This window comes from Carya illinoinensis, chromosome 10, assembly GCF_018687715.1.
Source record: "Carya illinoinensis cultivar Pawnee chromosome 10, C.illinoinensisPawnee_v1, whole genome shotgun sequence".
In the NCBI taxonomy this organism is placed as follows: domain Eukaryota; kingdom Viridiplantae; phylum Streptophyta; class Magnoliopsida; order Fagales; family Juglandaceae; genus Carya; species Carya illinoinensis.
The window spans coordinates 29,877,160-29,895,332 of record NC_056761.1 but is presented as its reverse complement, the minus strand read 5'-3'; the positions used below and the strand labels follow the sequence as shown (position 1 = coordinate 29,895,332).

The 18,173-nt window shown below is 37.9% G+C and overlaps 2 protein-coding genes across 2 annotated transcripts; both read right to left on the bottom strand.

The window, feature by feature from the left end:
• Window positions 1–2,958: 2,958 nt before the first annotated feature.
• Window positions 2,959–6,862, bottom strand: LOC122278619. The gene is made up of 2 exons (XM_043088798.1): window positions 6,710–6,862; window positions 2,959–3,426 (listed from the first exon to the last, which is right to left on the bottom strand). The coding sequence occupies exons 1-2, from the start codon at window positions 6,860–6,862 to the stop codon at window positions 2,959–2,961; spliced, it is 621 nt and encodes a 206-aa protein (XP_042944732.1).
• A 9,396-nt stretch (window positions 6,863–16,258) lies between these two features.
• On the bottom strand, window positions 16,259–17,677 carry LOC122278618. The gene is made up of 3 exons (XM_043088796.1): window positions 17,082–17,677; window positions 16,619–16,961; window positions 16,259–16,507 (listed from the first exon to the last, which is right to left on the bottom strand). Exons 1-3 carry the CDS (start codon window positions 17,675–17,677, stop codon window positions 16,259–16,261), a joined length of 1,188 nt encoding a protein of 395 aa, XP_042944730.1.
• Window positions 17,678–18,173: the final 496 nt, after the last annotated feature.

The window sequence follows — 18,173 nt, the reverse complement described above, 5'->3', positions numbered from 1 at the left end:
ACTTGACGAACAGCACCAAAAAAGTTGAGATCCTCTCTAATTACTTTACTGAATTAAAAGGTTAAATGCATACAAAAATAGACAACCTGAAATGTTCATTTGGGTACATATCATCCGAAAGTCTTACTGAGTAATAATAAAGGTTGTAGGCTTGATATTAATTATATGTATATCTCTCTCTAAAATTAAACAATCTATTTCGGTTAAACAATTGAAGAAAATATCCTTTCAAATTAGCTCAGTCAGCGAACCACTTAGGCCCCAGTCCCAACAATAGTTTTACATGTTGAATCCAATGTTTCTATGTGCCTTGATATGCCTACCACAGCACTAGCAGCAGTAGGTCTCAAAAGGCTTGATGAAGACAAGGTTTCAAGCTTCTAAATATAATAATGTACGGGTAAGGTAACAGAGACTTGAAACATCAAAGCAGGAAGCAAGTTCAATCATTGTACTGCACCTTGCTCGTTGCAATAGCCTAGGAATATGACAATAAAAAAGATTAAAAAAAAAAAAGGCTTGTATAATTTATATTATCTTTGGACCAAATCCAATAAACGACTGTTCGATCTCTTTAATCGTGATGGCATTGACAATCTCAAAATAATAATATTTATAATAACAACAATAATGCCAGTGGATTCAAAACAAAGAGACCAGATACATCTCACTGTGACAGCCTAAAAGGCTGTGTGGGATATCCCAAAGCCTTTGGATGTGAACCCCATGCACGCATTATTTGAATGCTAAGAGAAAGAACAAGTTATTCTCTTCTATACACTAACCTGCAGAATGTCAAGGAGGTGCAGTAATTTTAAAAGAATAATAATACTAATAATAATAATAATAATAAAGCATCAAACTTCGAAAATTACTTAATCTGTAGACCCTCAAAAGTCATGGACATCACAATGCTTAATCTGCATTCAAAAGCAGATTCAGAAACTTGGGCATGATTTAAAAATGGACCTACATCTTCATCCGTGACATTTCTTTGAGGTAAAAGCACTCCTCAAAAAGCATACGCATGCATATGAGGACAACCACAAGAATTACACATTAGCCATAGCAAGTTTAAAGCCAAACAAAGAAAAGATAAAACAGCTACTTTAACACCCCAAATTCTCTTAAGACCATAGCCAAAAGGTAAAAGTCTCTGACAATTTTTTTTTTTTTTTTGGATGACGAGGTATCCCCGCCCAATCATTGCCCTAAAAGTTTCTGACAATTGATAACAGAATAACCTCCAGTACTCATATAGTTGAATTAAGAAATGACTAGTAGCAATTTTTATTGATCTTCTTCTACAACATCAGAATTTCTTTGATATTGGAACAGTTAACTGTAATACCTTGTAACAACTTGATCCCTCAGGATATAAATTGTCACTCACTTATTACATAAAGCCCGGCAAGAGACTTGCAATTTTTACAATTTAAACTAAATAATAAACCGACTAATAGAAACATTACAAATTCAAATTGACTAACTGAAAATGCTAAGTTCAAAATTTGATTCTTCTAAACTTGGCCCGCTAGATTAGAAAATAGGAATAAACTAGATAAGTCGAATACTTAGTAAGCAAATAATCATGTAACAAATAGCTAGATTATTTTTCTTTCATAAATAATTTCATGCATAAATCATAGTAAGAATCTTTAAACCATGCATGAACGTGCTGATGCTTATGTTGTGCATAACTTGTCTTAATTATCTAAATTAACTGATTGTTTTGAACTAACTAAATCTTGCTTATTCTCGCTTATCATTCTAATATCAGAGCATAGTAGGCGGGAGTTACAAGCAGGACTCTATACCACCATCCCTTTTTTGCTCTGATACATAATTGAATCTGTTTGCTTATTTTGAGCTAACTATTTCTTACTTGTTCTTACTTATCATCTTACATATCATACTAAGCTGTTTGACCCACACACTTAACCCTGTTTGCCAGGTTGTGCACCAACTTCCCTTGACTAGTGTGAGGAAGCTAACTGTGTAGTACTTCCCTCGGTTAGTGTGAGGAAGCCTACGATTAACCATGCTTAAATTCGTGGCTTGCACATCTACCCTAAGTTGAACTAAACGGTCATAGGCTTAGCTAATATATAAGCTGATTAACTTGTTTGAATAACTATTATAATCTTATCTTACACTTGTACTTAACATAGCTTGAGTGTCTTATGAGACATGAGATGCATGATACATAACTGAAGCTAAACATGATGAATGACATGATCATGTGCTGAGCTGAGTAATATGCTAGTATACATTATGACATGATGGATATTTAACATTGGCTATCAATGAACTGGCTTGATACTGAACTATGATGATCATATTTTCATGATAAAGTTAGTTACCTTGCTGCACTGCTTCCTTAATCATACTTCGTAACTCAACAACTATACGAACTACTTAAGCATTACTAAACTATCTTAAATAACTTAATCTTCTGCTGAATTAATAATAAGAAGTTTCATACAAAACATTAAATCATAAACATCATATAATTAACATGATATAATTTATAAATACTAAATCTCATTCAAATATCCTTAACATATCTTTCGAAACCCATTGCATAATCCCCTTTAATAAAAAAGCCTTAATCAATTTAATATTAAAATCCTTGTAAACTATTATTATAGACTAAAAATAGTTTAATACTTAACAATATATTTTAATCTCTCTTAAATATCTTCTAAAATAGTTTCTGTAAAAACAAGTTGTGGGCTATTATAAATTAAAACTGAACCCAATAAAAATATAATTCCAAACCACGTAACTATTATAAAAGTGTACTAAAAATACTACCAGGCCCGAAAAATGATTTACGGCCCAAGCCAAAATAATACACGAGTTTTTTTTTTTTTTTTAAATGAGAAGAACTTTATTATATAAGCAAACAAATTACATAGCATCAGAAATAACTATTTGCTTGATACAATCAGGGATCTACTTTAGATCATAGTGATCAACTTCACTTAAAATGGCATCCTTGGCTAGCATATGAGCTACCATATTAGCATCCCTTCCAGTGTGACAAACAGTCCATAAAACAAAAGATCTAAGAACAATCTTTATGTCTTCAATCATTAGGCCTCCTAGACTCCAATCCTCAGCTGGTTTCTTCAACTTCTCCACCACTTGAAGGGAGTCGCCCTCTAGATGAACCTCACTAAAACTAGCTTCTTTACTGAATAGGACTGCAATCATTAGAGCATATGCTTCTGCTGCAAAGGGTGATAGCTTCATGTTGCGTCTAGCTCTGAGTGTGCCAAGAACTCTCCCATAGCTGTCTCGGATTATAGTTCCAATGCCTATTAGTCCTCTTGAGTCATTAATAGAGGCATCCCAGTTGAGTTTGTATTTTCCCTCTATAGGTTTCCTCCATTTAGCAGACTCAGTAATTGTAACAGCCCGCTAAAAATTTAATTAAGGAATTTCTATTGATTTTAGAAATCTCGTGAAAACTCCGTAAGTTTACACGAATCGACTAATCGCATAGGTTTTAACCTGTCAACATAGTTAGTGTTATCACTCACTATGGTGCCAGAAAGACGATTTTAATTATTTGAGATAGTTAGAAGTGTCAGAATACATTATAGTCTACACCACTAGGCTTAATTGAATATTTAAGATTTTTCAGTACTAAGTTTATTACGTTTATTTTTGGACTGAATAGTAACCTCGGTAAACGTACTAAGCACAGTGTTTTCAAAATCATAGTGTGTAATGTCCAAATTAGGTTAGTGAAATTTTATTTAGACACATGGAAATATTTTAGCCACCTTACTCTTCCAAGTCTACTCCACATTTGGAAAATATCTTGAGCTGATTTTTATAGATATTATTGGATAGAATATTTTGAGATAATCTTTTATAGATATTTTGGGTAGGAGAAAACCACACTCAACTCTCAACTCCAGCCTTATCATCTCCCTTATCTCGTCCATAAGTGTCTCCAGCCAGCATCCACTAACTTATCTTCAATTACACCTTCCAATAAAAGATTATCAAACACTCTCTCTCGGACAGCTTTTATGAGTTCTTTTGCACGCCCATTTCGAAGCTTTTGTAAGTGTTTTGTAAGTCTCCTTCATATAAATTGTTCCTTTTTTAGTCTAGTTTACATGCATATCTTATTTGCCCCATTTGAAGATCATTTGGTTAGTCAAATATTGTGTAAACTATAGAAAGGTCATTCTGGGAGATAAACTGGAGAATATGTTATAGTTTGGAGTTTTTGACCAAGCTAATGGATAGATATTGGTCCGAAATTTTTATGGAGTATTGTTAACATGTATATATGACTATTGGTTGAGTATTTTTGCATGATTAAAGGTTTTGATGAAAGATTTTCTTAGATTTAGAAACTTAGAAACTGGAAGAGGAAAAACAGTTTCTGTTTTGAGAAAGTTTAACTTTTTGGTGGTCTAAACCTATTCTAATGACTTTGATAATTTTATTGGAGGATCCTAAGCATCTTATATACATGTTATATTATTATTTTGAAGATATTTGATGTTAGTTTCAAAGATATGAAATTTAATGTAAAGAGATATTCAGATAAGCCAAAGTGTGGATGTTCTTGGCTAAATTTATGTTTTGGTTAATTGTTAACCATGTGATCTTGAATTAGAAGCTTATATATGTTTTAGGACATCTTTTTAAACCATGTGATGGTTTGGTTTGAAGATCACATATTTATAAGTCATAGATCAAAAGGTTGATCAAAACAAGTTGGAAACAAAAAATCAATAGAAATAGCATATGAGAATTTCGGCCCTATGGAGTTTTAATAGTTGTGATTAGTTTTAAATTTTTCTAAATTGATATTTTAATTGAGGATAAAATTTATATGAGGCATGTAAATTTTGGTGACTTTTGGAGTTAGTATGCAAAATCCTTAAGTTATGGGTAAAATGGTCATTTTCCTACATGCAGAGAGTAAAATAGAAATTTTACTCTTTAAGTTAGTTTTTTTCCATATTTCAATTTATTAGTGATTTAGTGCTAACTTTTAGAATCACTAATTACAGTTCCTTGTGATCGCGCTTAAGGTTTTGTAAGAAACGCGGAGATCGAAGTAAGTTAGCTTTTAACTTACTAACAGTCTACTGTGTATGTGTGCTAAGTAAAAGAACTACAGTGTACGTATATATGTTATCATATATGTCATGCCATGCCAAGTTATCACGTAATTGTATATTATACAAAATTTATTCTGTCATCAACTTTTATCTGTTACACAATATATTCTGTCATGTATTACTATACATTACAAGTATGTCATGTTAAATATGTTGTCTGTTATATGTTATGCCATGTTACGAAATGCTTCTATCTCAAGTTGGTCATGTATTTCAAGTTATGTTCAAGTCACGTTATGTTACGTCAGGGCTTCAGTCCTTTCGTATTCCAGTCACGTTTCATCTTGAGTACATTCAGTTTATGTAGAATACATGGGGCCACAACAACTGTGGAGTATGTATTTAACTTCATTGTGATGCGTCGAATATATAGGGCCACAACAACTGTGGAGTATGTATTTTTCATGTTAAGTCAAGTTTATGTAGAATACATGGGGCCACAACAACTGTGAAGTATGTATTTAACTACATTGTGATGCGTCGAATACATGGGGCCACAACAACTGTGGAGTATGTATTTAACTACATTGTGATGCGTCGAATACATGGGGCCACAACAACTGTGGAGTATGTATTTTTCATGTTAAGTCAAGTTTATGTAGAATACATGGGGCCACAACAACTGTGGAGTATGTATTTAACTGCATTATGATGTGTAGAATACATGGGGTCACAACAACTGTGGAGTATGTATTTACACATAGAATACATGGGGCCACAATAACTGTGGAGTATGTATTTTTCATGTTAAGTCAAGTTTGTGTAGAATACATGAGGCCACAACAACTGTGGAGTATGTATTTACACGTAGAATACATGGGGCCACAACAACTGTGGAGTATGTATTTTTCATGTTAATTCAAGTTTAAGATCAAGTTCATGTCAAGTCAAGTTCAGTTCATGTTTCAATTTAAGTTATGTCAATTATGTTATATTGTACGCTAAGTTATGTTTTAACTACTTATGAATTTGATTATGCATTTATGCTTTTACTGTCATCCATGCATCATTAGCTTGTGTGGAAGTTTTTTATTAACTTGTTGAGATTTGTAATCAAATCTCACTATGGTAGTCCCAACTGCCATTCCCCCCGAATGGTAGATCTTGATACAGGACCTGAAGGAGGATCAGGAGCTGACCAACTAGACACAGTCGACTGAACGACGGTGCGCCGTTAATGTTAATATGGTAGTTAAATTACTACTTGTACGATGGAGTTGCATCTCCAGTACTTTTGGATCATAATTATTTTGGACTAGTGCTGTGATCTTAGTTATTCAATGGATCTTTATGTATGAAGTATGTTTTAAGCATTTGAGATATTTTCAATTTGGTGCATAGTATTGCTAAAGAAGAAAAAAATTATCCGCTGCGAATATTGCATAATGTTAGATGCATGTTAGGAACATTGCATCTTATATGTCATGAACGGGGGCAGGTAACCTTGTGTTGCATGTCTCGACGCTTCAAATGTCCGTCCGATCTCAAACGGAATTTGGGGGCGTCACAGTAATTCTAGTGGGGATCTCCTCGAGGTTGTTTGTTTTGCTTGCCTTGAAAAGTCTCAAGTCACTAATAGCTTTATAGATGACAGAGTTTGGGTGCCTGAATCCCTTGTCATGAATGAATTCATTTCTCTTAGTCCATATTTGTCGAGCTATCATACCAGCTTCATCCAATTCATGTTTATGTAGCCTTTCAGTCATTTTGTACCAGATCTCCTTGAACTCAGTCTTATGTAGAGCCAATTTCTGTACCTGTCTACTAGCTTGGCCTTAAACATCTCTGGCTGCTTCACAGGTCCACAAGACATGGCCTGATGTCTCTTCCTCCAGTTGACATATTGGGCACAGGGAGGATTCACATATCTTCCTTCTAAACAGATTACTGAATGTGGGTAATACTTCATTGCAGGCCCTACATAAGAACATCCTGACTCCATTGGGAACTCCCATCTTCCACATTGTCTTCCAAGAGCTTTCTTGAGATGTGTTGCAGGAGGTAGCACCTTCTAAGTTGGTTTGTAGTTCCCTGTGTAGGTGGTATGCACTTTTTACACTAAATTTGCCATTAGGAGTGCCTCCCCATCCCAATCTGTCCTCTCTGTTGCCCAAACTGATAGGGATGGACCTGATGATGTCCACCACGTCCTGTGGGAACAACTTGTTGAGTAAGCTGTCATTCCATCTCCTGAGTTCATGATCTACCAGATTAGACACCTGAGCTACTTCTAGTTCTGCATTGCTGTCTTGGCATGGGATGAGGAAGTGAGGTCTGGGTAGCCACCTGTCCTCCTATATTCTGACTTTGAAGCCATTGCCAATACACGAGTTGAATCTTAAAATTTACTCATCCGTGTGAGATCAAAGCTAGTCTACTAAGGTTCGGTCTGGTAAGTGAGATGAAAATTTTGAGTTTTAAAATAAAATATTAAAAATATTATTATTATTTTAGGATTTGAAAAAGTTAAAAAAAATTAAATTATTTATTATATTTTGTATGAGATTTAAAAAAATTATAATGATAAAATAAGAATTTTAAATTTGAGATGAAATTTTTTTTGTGCAAAACCGAACCTAAAATAATTAAACCCAACTCAAAATACACGTTTTGAGAAAAAATCCAGTCGGTTAAAGCTTTCACAATAGAAATGGCATAAAAGTAAATTAATATAACTTCTTTTGCATAGGGTTACAGATGCTTAAAGAAATAATTTGACTTCACAGCAAAACTTATGCAGGAGAACAAGCTTGGCGGCTGAAACTTACCCACTGAAACGAAAGCACCGCGGCACCGTTGAGAAAGGAACACAACGCGCTGGGTGGTGCGGCAGATCACTATGAGAGAAAAATGAGGGAGAACGTTAAGAGAGAAAACTGAAAGATGGAGAATGGAGAGAGTTAACGAGAGAGAGAGAGAGAGAGAGAGAGAGAGCTCGGAGAACACATGAGCGTCGAGGGGGAGAGAAGAACTCACCGTGAACGACGTCTGGGTGGCGACGCATCTCTCCTTCTGCCATGCACGGATGCAACCGTGCTCTGTTTTGAGTACCAAAAACAGGGATGTTGCCTTGCATGGAGCTGGACGGTGGGCTTTAGCGGACTGAACCGTGGGTTGCTGCCGTAAGAAACCGTGAGTGGCTGGTTGAAGCATGAAGGTGAGACGTGCGTATGGTGGCTTCGGTGTGTGGTGCAGATTGGTGGCATGTTTGTTTACGAATTTATCTTAGCTGGCATGGCGGTCGTTGGCGTGGAGGGACGGGCTGGTTTTGTGTAGTGATGACGCTGCCGTTGAGCGAGGTAGCTGCGAGATGGGTGCTGCGTCCGTGCATGGTGTTGGTGGTTCGTACGCATGGAGATTCTGCTCTGTTTTTTGGGAGAAAAACAGAGTTTTTTTCTCCTTCCTGCAGGTGGTTCTCGGTTGAGCTGGAGGGTGGCGTTCCTTGTAGAGATCGTGCGGCGGAGTTGGGCAGTGGACGACACGATGGTGGTGCTGGCTGTCCTTGGAGACTAAGCTGCAAGTGGAGCGTGCAACGTGGTGGCTGGAGGAGTTTCTCGGACAGAACTGGGCTGATTCCATGGTCGCTTCGGGATGGTGCTTTGGTGTCTCGGGACCATGGCGTCGTTCTTTCCGCCGTCTTCTGCTGGCTGGCGTAGCTCGGTTCTACCATGCAGAGGTTGTGCGGAGTCCATGAGATGTCACGACTGATATGGAGTCGCGTTGCAGGCCGTTTACGATGAGAGTTTCCGTCGAGAAACTGGCTGACGAAGGATGGGTGAGCGGCGGTGTTGATTTTTTTTCTGCTCGTTGCTGAGCGTAAGTGGTTGCGGTGGTTTGGTTACGGGTTGCTTTGGGTTCTGAGAGAAAAATCGTGAAAGTGAGGAGAGTGAGCACAGTCAAAAGGAAAGAGAACGGTTCAAGACCCATGAAAGACAACCGTCAGAGGATAGAGACCCGTGAAGAAGAAAACCAGTTGGGAATTCAAGAGCTGCTCTCGGAAGAGAAAAAGGACGCGGCTGATAAAAAAAAAAAAAAAAAAAAAAAGGAAGAAGAAGAAGAAGAAGAAGAAGAAAGAAAGAAAGAAAGAAAGAAAGGAAAAAAGAATGAAACAATTTGTCATTTTTTTATTTTTTATGTTTTTGTCGATAGAACATAAAAGACAAGTCAAATAAAGCTTTATTCTTCCTGGTCTATAACTTTCCAACCTTTGATGCCTAATACCCCCCATAGATAGTTCCACCCGTATAGGAATAATAAACAATTTTAGCCCGAATAGTTTGTAGAGGAATCGAACCTTCTCTAATCCATTCGACGCGTGCAATTTCTTTTACATTGAATGTCCTACAATTTGTACTTGAATTCCTTTTATACTTGCTTAATCGGTTAATTCAATAGCCATTTTCATTATTTTTTGAAATAAAATTCTATTTTTTAATTGTCTGACTATAAATTTTGCGAGAATATTAGAATCTTCATAAGGGTTTATAATTCTTGTAACAATAATGTTGAGTTTTATATTTATACAATTAAGTTCTTTTTGTACATACATTTGTAATTTTTTGATTCTTCAAGGTGAGAATGGAGGTTGCTAGCTTAGGGAAAAAAGAGGGATGTCAATGGTATTAGGTTTAGATATAAGTGGGCGGAAGGAGAAGAGAGAATGACGAAGGAGAAGCCCCAAATCACAAGTGCCAAAACGGTCATGTGTTTTGACTTTAACTAATACATACTGTTTCACTCAGTCCCACCTCTCCCCATTTAATCTCTCGATTTCATCTCTTTCAAATGAAACATACCGTTTCATAAAGATGATGTGGCGATTACCCGCCGTTTGCTCGGACTTGTATTCAACATATTTTTCATATTGTTTTAAAAAGTAATTCCTTTTCTTTTTTATTAAAATTATTTTCGGGCTTTTATTAAATATTATGTTTTTAAGATTATTATGTTTATATTTCAAGGCTTCTGTAATTTATTTCTACTTCCTGTTTTAAGTTTATTCTTTATTTTCTATTTTTGTTGCATTTCAATTTTTTTTTCCTTTTTAATCATTTTACTTTTTAAATGATTCTTTTATGCTCATATATATATATATATATATATATACACACACATACTAGTGGAGGCCAAACATGCTCTGCACGTTTGTTTAGTTGTATTTTTTGATTGTCTTATACAAAAATTTATTCAGAGCAAATTTAAACAAAAAAAACAGAAATACAAACAATTTTTATTTTTTTTTATTTTTTTATGATCATTATAGTTCTCAGCCATAATATTGCACAGGGTCAATAGAGAGAACATTGAAATTTTTGTGTTGCTACTGATTAAATATTTCTGAATCTTCAGCAAGTTGAATAATCTACTATTTTTTTGAAACTTGTACTGCAACGGTCCCTATTAACGGCAGATGCTCCTATATGTTAAATATTTAATGGGATTAGAGGATGAAAAAATGTGTAAATAATTAATTTACAAAAAAAGCAAAATAAAAAAATAATTAGTTTTTTATTATAATTTAAAGTTAAAATATTTTATGTATAGTATAGAAACTGTAGGAATGAAAAAAGTTTATTTTATGAATTTTAAGTTGTGAAATTTATTTTGATATGTTTTCTTCGTATTAATTATTGTTTTGCATTTAAATTGATCTTTACTTTAAATTAGTTTAATGTTGGACTTTAATTATTTTATTTTATTAATATTGAGTCGTAGTGTTTTTATTTGGCTCTTATTTATTCTTTTTATTGTGCATTTTTCTTTTTACGTGTATTTGTATGGAAAGATTATTTTATTTATTATGGTTTATGACTCTTTTGTTTTAAATTGAATGTATTATTCGTTGGGTTCATTTATGATTTTAAGTCGTGTAAATTATTTTAATGTGCTTTCTTGTTATTAGTTATTATTTCGCATTTAAATTACTCTATGCTTTAAATATTCTATTGTGGGCTTTAAATATTTTACTTTATTAATATAGAGTTGTAGTGTTTTTACTTGGCTTTTAATTATTTTTATTGTACCTTTTTACTTTCTTAGAACCTTATTTTCTGAGTGGGCTTTATTTCAGTGGATTTTTATTGTGATTTGGGCTGAATTCCCTTCAAACCTAGGCCAGCCCGCACTTAAACCCGGCCTAGTGGATCCCTCCAAAACGGCGTCGTTTAGAAGACATTAGGGTTCCTTTTTCTTCCTCTTTCTTCTTCTCTCCCGTGCCGTTTCCCTTCTCTTCTTCATTCCCGTTGCTTTCTTCTACTGCTGGCTGGTTCATCTCCATTTCGTGTACTGCATTCCTCCATTTTCCTTCAGTTGGTTAGTTACATTTATTCTCTTGCATTTTGTTTCTTTTTTTTTTCCACTGCAAATCGATCTCTCTCTCTCTTTTTCTGCTGTTTTTATTTCATGGTTTCTTCTTCATTGTTGCAGGTTTGGCCGAGTTCCTCGTGTGCTCATTTTCTCTTCTTTGTTTCTTGTTTATCTCCTTCTTATTGTGGTGTAAAACCCGCACGGCCTCGCCGTGGATTGTGTTGCATCGCTCATCGCTCCTCGCAGTGGATTGTGTTCCGCGCTTCGATCCTAGGTGTTGAACCGGATCTTTGTCCACCAATCAACGGCGTTCCAGTGCGATCCACTGGACGCAACCTCCGGTGCCACATATTCGTGGGTTCCGACGAAGGAGCACGACCTGGCGTTTACCGGCTCAGCCATGAAAAGCCGGTTGGAGGTTAGGGTTTGCACCTTGCGTGACCGAAACAGCCTATTGGGGAAGCAGGAGAAGGCGGTGTGCACGGCGCGGTTGTACGACGGTGTTCGTGTGGTCGACGGCTGTGATCGCATCGAAACAGCTATGTTTTGTACGAAATGTAAAGCAGTGTAAATCTTTACATGGAATGTAAAGCAGTGTAAATTTTCTATATACACGGAAACAAAAACGGAATTAGAATTTTTTTTTTTTGAAAGAGATCGAACTTTTCATTCCACAATAATTGATTACAAAGAATCATAACTGACAACTTGTGCAATACAGTTTGGAATTAAGCCCAGATCACACACATCAATTACATTGTTAAGGGCATCCTTGGCTAGCAAGTCTGCTGCCATATTAGGATCCCTCTTAGTGTGTATAATGTCCCAATAAGAGAAGGACTTCAGTAATGTTTTTGCATCTTCAATGATAAGACCTTCTTGGCTCCAATCCTCCTCAAAACTCTTCATCTTTCGAACCACCTGCAATGAGTCCCCTTCACAGATTATGTTGGTGAACCCATGGTCCTTGCAGAACTGAATAGCCACCATCAAAGCATAAGCTTCAGCAGAAAGAGGAGATAGATTGAGTTGTCTGTATGTCCTCACTGACCTGAGAACCTTGCCATTCCAGTCCCTGACCAGTGCACCAATTCCTGTCAGTCCCCTTGAGGTATCTAATGCAGCATCCCAGTTGAGCTTGTATCTACCCACTGGAGGTTTTCTCCATTTCTGCACATTCTGTGTCCTACTAGTATCAAGATGGGTGTCGCCCTGGGTTCTGGTTAAGTGATAGGCTCTATGATCATCCTTGGCCTTCTGGAGGATGGAAATGGGATGTCTGAATCCCTTACCATGAACAAACTCATTTCTTCTATTCCAGATGAGTCTGGCTATTAAGCCTGCCATTTCCAGTTCAGCTTTTGGGAGTTTTTCTGTTAGGTGAGCCCATATGTCTCTAAATTGATCACATTGCAAAGACATTTTCATGATTTTAATGCTAGCTTGGCCCCACACGTCTTTTGCAGTACTACATCCCCAAAGAGCATGCCCTGAGGTTTCCCTTTCAAGCTGGCATATTGGACATAAAAAGTGTTCACTCACCTTTCTTCTGTGTAGGTTGTCCATGATAGGGAGAGCTTCACTGCTGGCTTTCCAAAGGAAGTTTCTGACCACATTAGGGACTTTTAGTTTCCATATTGATTGCCAGTTTTCACAAAAAGCATGGTCTTTTGAGGTCCCACTTTCTTTTAGAGAAGGAATCTCCTTGTGGAGATGATATGCACTTTTCACAGAGAAAAGGCCATTCTTTGTCCCACCCCATGTAATTCTGTCCTCTCTATTTCCCAAGCTAATGGGAATGGCTCTAATAAGGTCTATCTCCTGCTGGGAGAAATACTTGGTGAGTGTATGATAGTTCCAGCTTCTTGACCCAGGTTCAATAAGATCAGATACCCAAGTAATATCAGCAGCACCACTGATTCTGTTTGTTGCTGCCAAGGAGATTTGTTTTGGGAGCCATCGATCCTTCCATACATTAACTGAACATCCATTGCCAATCCTCCATCCTACTCCTTCCTTTAGAAGCTTCAGTCCTTCCACCATACTCCTCCATGCTAGAGATGGCCTGTACCCCAGTTTTGCATTCAGCAGGTTGCTTGAGGGGAAATACTTCTGTTTCAAAACTTGAGTTGAGAGGGAGGTTGTTTTTGTGAGAATGTTCCAGCCGTGCTTTGCTAGTAGGGCAAGGTTGAAACTGCTAAAGTTTCGAAACCCCATCCCTCCCTGGTCTTTGCTATTGCTTAGTTTACACCACTTTAACCACTGAATTTTGGACTGGTCCTCATTGAAACCCCACCAGAATTTCCTTACCAGCTGATCCAATCTCTTTACTATGGATTGAGGCAGTAAAAAGATCCCCATTGTATAGGTAGGGATGGCTTGAAGAACAGATTTGATCAGAATTTCTTTGCCTGCTGAAGATAGACTTTTTGTCTTCCAGTTTGTTATCTTTGCCCAGGTTCTATCAATGAGTCCATGAAAGGCAACTGTTTTTGCTCTCCCAATCATAGCTGGTAGTCCCAGGTAATTTTCAAGAGAAAACTTTGGTTTTAAACCAGCTATGAGCAAGAGGGTCCTCTGGTTTTCTAAAGGGGTATTCTTACTAAAGAATATTGAGGACTTCTCCTTGTTCAGCTTTTGGCCCGAGCCTCTCTCATATATCTCAAGGATCCCCATCAATCTGCTCCATTCAAGTGAGTTGGCCTTGCAAAAAATCATACTGTCATCAGCAAAGAAGAGATGGCCAACCTTTTGGGGTCCTTTTCCAATGGGGACACTAGAAATGCTACCAACACTTTCAGCCTTATGCAGCATGCATGATAAGGCTTCTGCACATAGTATAAATAGGTAAGGGGATAGAGGATCCCCTTGCCTTAGCCCTCTCGAAGGTTTGAAAGATGCTTGAGGTTCCCCATTGATGAGGATTGAGAAAGATACTGAGGAGATACTTTTTTCCACAAGGGAAATCCAGCTTTGGTGGAAGCCCAGCCTGCTCATCACAGAGTATAAGAAAGACCACTCGACACGATCGTAGGCCTTGCTCATGTCTAGCTTCAAGGCCATGTAGCCTGACTTCCCCTTCATTCTAGTAGACATAGAGTGGAGTGTTTCATATGCCACCAATATGTTATCCGTGATAGATCTACCTGGGACTAAAGCACTTTGATTGGGGGAAATAATGTCAGGCAGTACAATCTTTAATCTATTAGAGAGCATTTTTGCAACAATTTTGTAAATAACATTACATAAGCTGATGGGTCTAAAATCAGGAACTCTCTTAAGGTCTTTGGTCTTAGGAATTAGAGTAATGAAAGTTTCATTGACCCCTTCCAAAGATCCCCCATCATTAACTACATTAAGAGCAAACCTGGTTACTTCCTTGCCAATAGTTTCCCAATGGGATTGGTAGAAGATGGCTCGGAAACCATCAGGGCCAGGCGATCCCAATGCTTTCATTTGAAACACAGCAGATTTGACCTCTTCTTCTGAAAAAGGTTGAAGCAGGACTTCATTCATCAGTGGAGTGACCTTTGTGGGAATGTCCTCCAAACACCTTCCTATGTCACATGGGTTAGAAGAGGTGAATAAATCTGCGAAATGAGTGGTGAATACTTCCCCAATCTGCTGCTTCTGGGTGACCAGGTTATCATTTGAGTCATAAATCTGGGATATTTTGTTTGTCTTCCTTCTTTGAGAGGCATGCAAATGATAGAACTTAGTATTCCTATCTCCATTTTGTAGCCAATGCTGTTTGGCCCTTTGTTTCCATTTTAGTTCTTCCTCACCCAGTGATTGTTCTATTTCCTTTTGAAGGAGGGTGATTGCTTCCACCTGGTCTCCTTGATTGGTATCTTGCAAAACCTCCAGCTCCTTCATCTTCCTTTTTATGTCCCCTGTGGCCTTGTTGGAGGCAGCTCCCTTCCATCTCTTTAGAGCCAGGCTGCAGTTCAAGATTCTTTTGTGCATGCTGGTTGCAGCATCATCTCCCACTGCCACTTTAACCCACGCCTCTCTAATTATGTTGGATATCCCATCTTTAATGTTCCAAGCTGCTTCAAATCTAAATAGATGAGTGTTACATGGCCTTCTGCTAGCAGTGTTTTCCACGTGGATAAGGAGGGGGGAGTGGTCTGACTTAATAGCAGGAATAACTTGACAGTAAGACTCAGTAAAGCAATGCATCCAGTTGTTATTTGCCATGGCTCTATCAAGCCTTTCCTTAGTAAAATCATCCTCTTTTCTGTTGTTGGACCATGTAAAGAAAGGGCCTTGAGTCTAAATTGAGTTCAAAGAACAGTCCATGATGGCATGTCTAAATGTTTCCATTTGTTTATAAGGTCTGGGACAGCCACCTTGTTTTTCATTTTGGCACAAAAGTTCATTAAAATCTCCACAGCACAACCAAGCCATAGATGGGTGCGGTTTGAGGGATCTTAAAAGTTCCTAACTCATATGTCTTTTTGCTGTTTCTGGGTGGCCATAGAAGCCAGTGAACAGCCATGGAGGGGTGTCTAGGTTTGGAATTATCTGGGCACTTATGTGCCATCTTGAGTAGTTGAAAATGGACACTTTAACCTTGTTGTTCCACATTAAAGTTAATCCACCACTACTGCCTACACTGTCTATCACCAAACAGGATTCAAATTTCAGTAGCTTGCAGATTTCTTCCATTCTACTTTTCGAGCACTTGGTTTCCATTAGGAAAACCAAGTTGGGGCACTTGTCCTTAACCAACATGTTAAGGATGTTAACTGACTGAGGGTTCCCAAGCCCTCGGCAGTTCCAACTTAGGCATCTCATTGTGGTTGGTGGTGCTGCCTAGCAGCCACCACCTTACACTCAGGTTGCATCCCCTTAGTGGGGACATTAAGCTTGGCCTGTTTAGAAACATGACCAAGTAGAGAAAGTGTACCTGGCTCCACTTTCCTCTTTGTTGATCCACTAGTTGGTGCTTCTGGGGAGGTCAGAGAATCACTGGCAGCAGATTTTCCTCGTGCCCTCCTCTTCCATGAAGCTTGTTGTCTCGAGGCAGCCAATATTTTCACCTACTGGTCCAAGAATAAGTCCATTGATTTGATGTGGCTAGCTAGGGAGCAGCTAGCCTTTTGGGAAGCCACGAGGGGACCACCATTTTGACCTTTTCCACAAGCCTTTACCTGTTTTATCTCAGGCCAACTCAGACTTTCCTTTTTTGGTGACCTGACATTTTGTTTTGGCACAGGTTCCGTATTGGGGATCAACAGGCTGGAGAAAGACGTGTTCTGCTTTTCCTCTTCCATAACCAAGTCAGGTTTTGGGTTGTCTTGCGGCCCCTCTTTCCTTTGGTTTTCACTGACACCATCCATATTGGGCTTTCCCACCTTCTGTTCACTGTTTTCTGGGTTTTGGTCTGCAACTTTGGGTTCCATTTTTGCCCTCGTTCCTGAGCTTCCATTGTTGCCCTGCACTACACCACCATAACGTTTTGCTTCAGCCCCGAAAGCTCTTGTAGAAGGGGCCCTGAGCCAGGCACCATATTGGCTATTTATCCCCAGGTTTGTACTGCGATTAGACCCCTAGCAATTAAGGGTATGACTGATAGCCCCGCAACCAAAACAGAAGGAGGGGAGTCGTTCATACTTAAAAGGGATCCATCTACGGACACCATTAGCCAAGAGAAATTTGCCTCGTATAAGAGGTTTTGTAATGTCAACCTCTACTTTGGCTCTCAGGATACACCCCCATCCACAGCCCCCTGCATCTGTCTCTACCTTGTGCACCCTTTCCATTCCCGAAAACAGTTCAGCTCCCACCTCCTTTGTCATGCATGCCATAGGCATGTCGTGAGCCTGGACCCAGAAAGTTTCTCTGGTGAATGTGAGGTCTTTTAAAGGAACCAAGCCATCAATCTCCTGCATGCACACTAGGCTCCTATCAAAGGTCCAAGGTCTCCCATGCAAGACTTTAACCTTATCCTGTTCAAACTGGAACTCCACTACTACTTTGTTTTCCCCCTCATCTTTGAATTGAATCCATCCCTCTGGATGCCAGACCTTGGACATGGTTGCTCTGAAAGCCTCTCTGTTCACCACCCTGTCTGCATTGATCTTCATAATGAGGCACCTCTTGCCTTTGTTGACCAGGGATTGTAGAGCTTCGTTCTTCACCTTAACTGACTCTGCTTCCTGTTCTGTTAACGTAAAGCCTTCCCATAGGGTGTTGAGCTCCTCTTCCATTCTGCTTTGCTCTTCAAACTACGTTGAAGAGACTACCCTTTGCACAGCAAAGACTCACCTCACCTCAGAAGAGAGAGGACCCGTCCCAAAAGTGATATATCAAAAACGGAATTAGAATTCACTGTTCATTACTGTAGCAATGTGATAGATACTTATTATTATAGATAGATATATATATTATAAACGGTGCTACTAACCCACCGAGGCTCCCACGGCATGGTCAATGTTTTATAAATATATTTTTTTAAAAATTTAAACATTAAAAAAATTATAAATTTATTAAAAAATGCTACATTAACCATTAAATAAAAAAATAAATAGATAAATTTTATAGATAATATTTTTCGATGGGGATATCATTCCGCTAAAAAAAATTTTATTAACTGATTTTGTGACATCCCTCGTTTTTTTATGTTTAAATTAGTCATTTTACTAATTATTTTATTGGTTTCTTTATTTTAAATTGGTTATTATTATTATGGTTATAATATTTTAT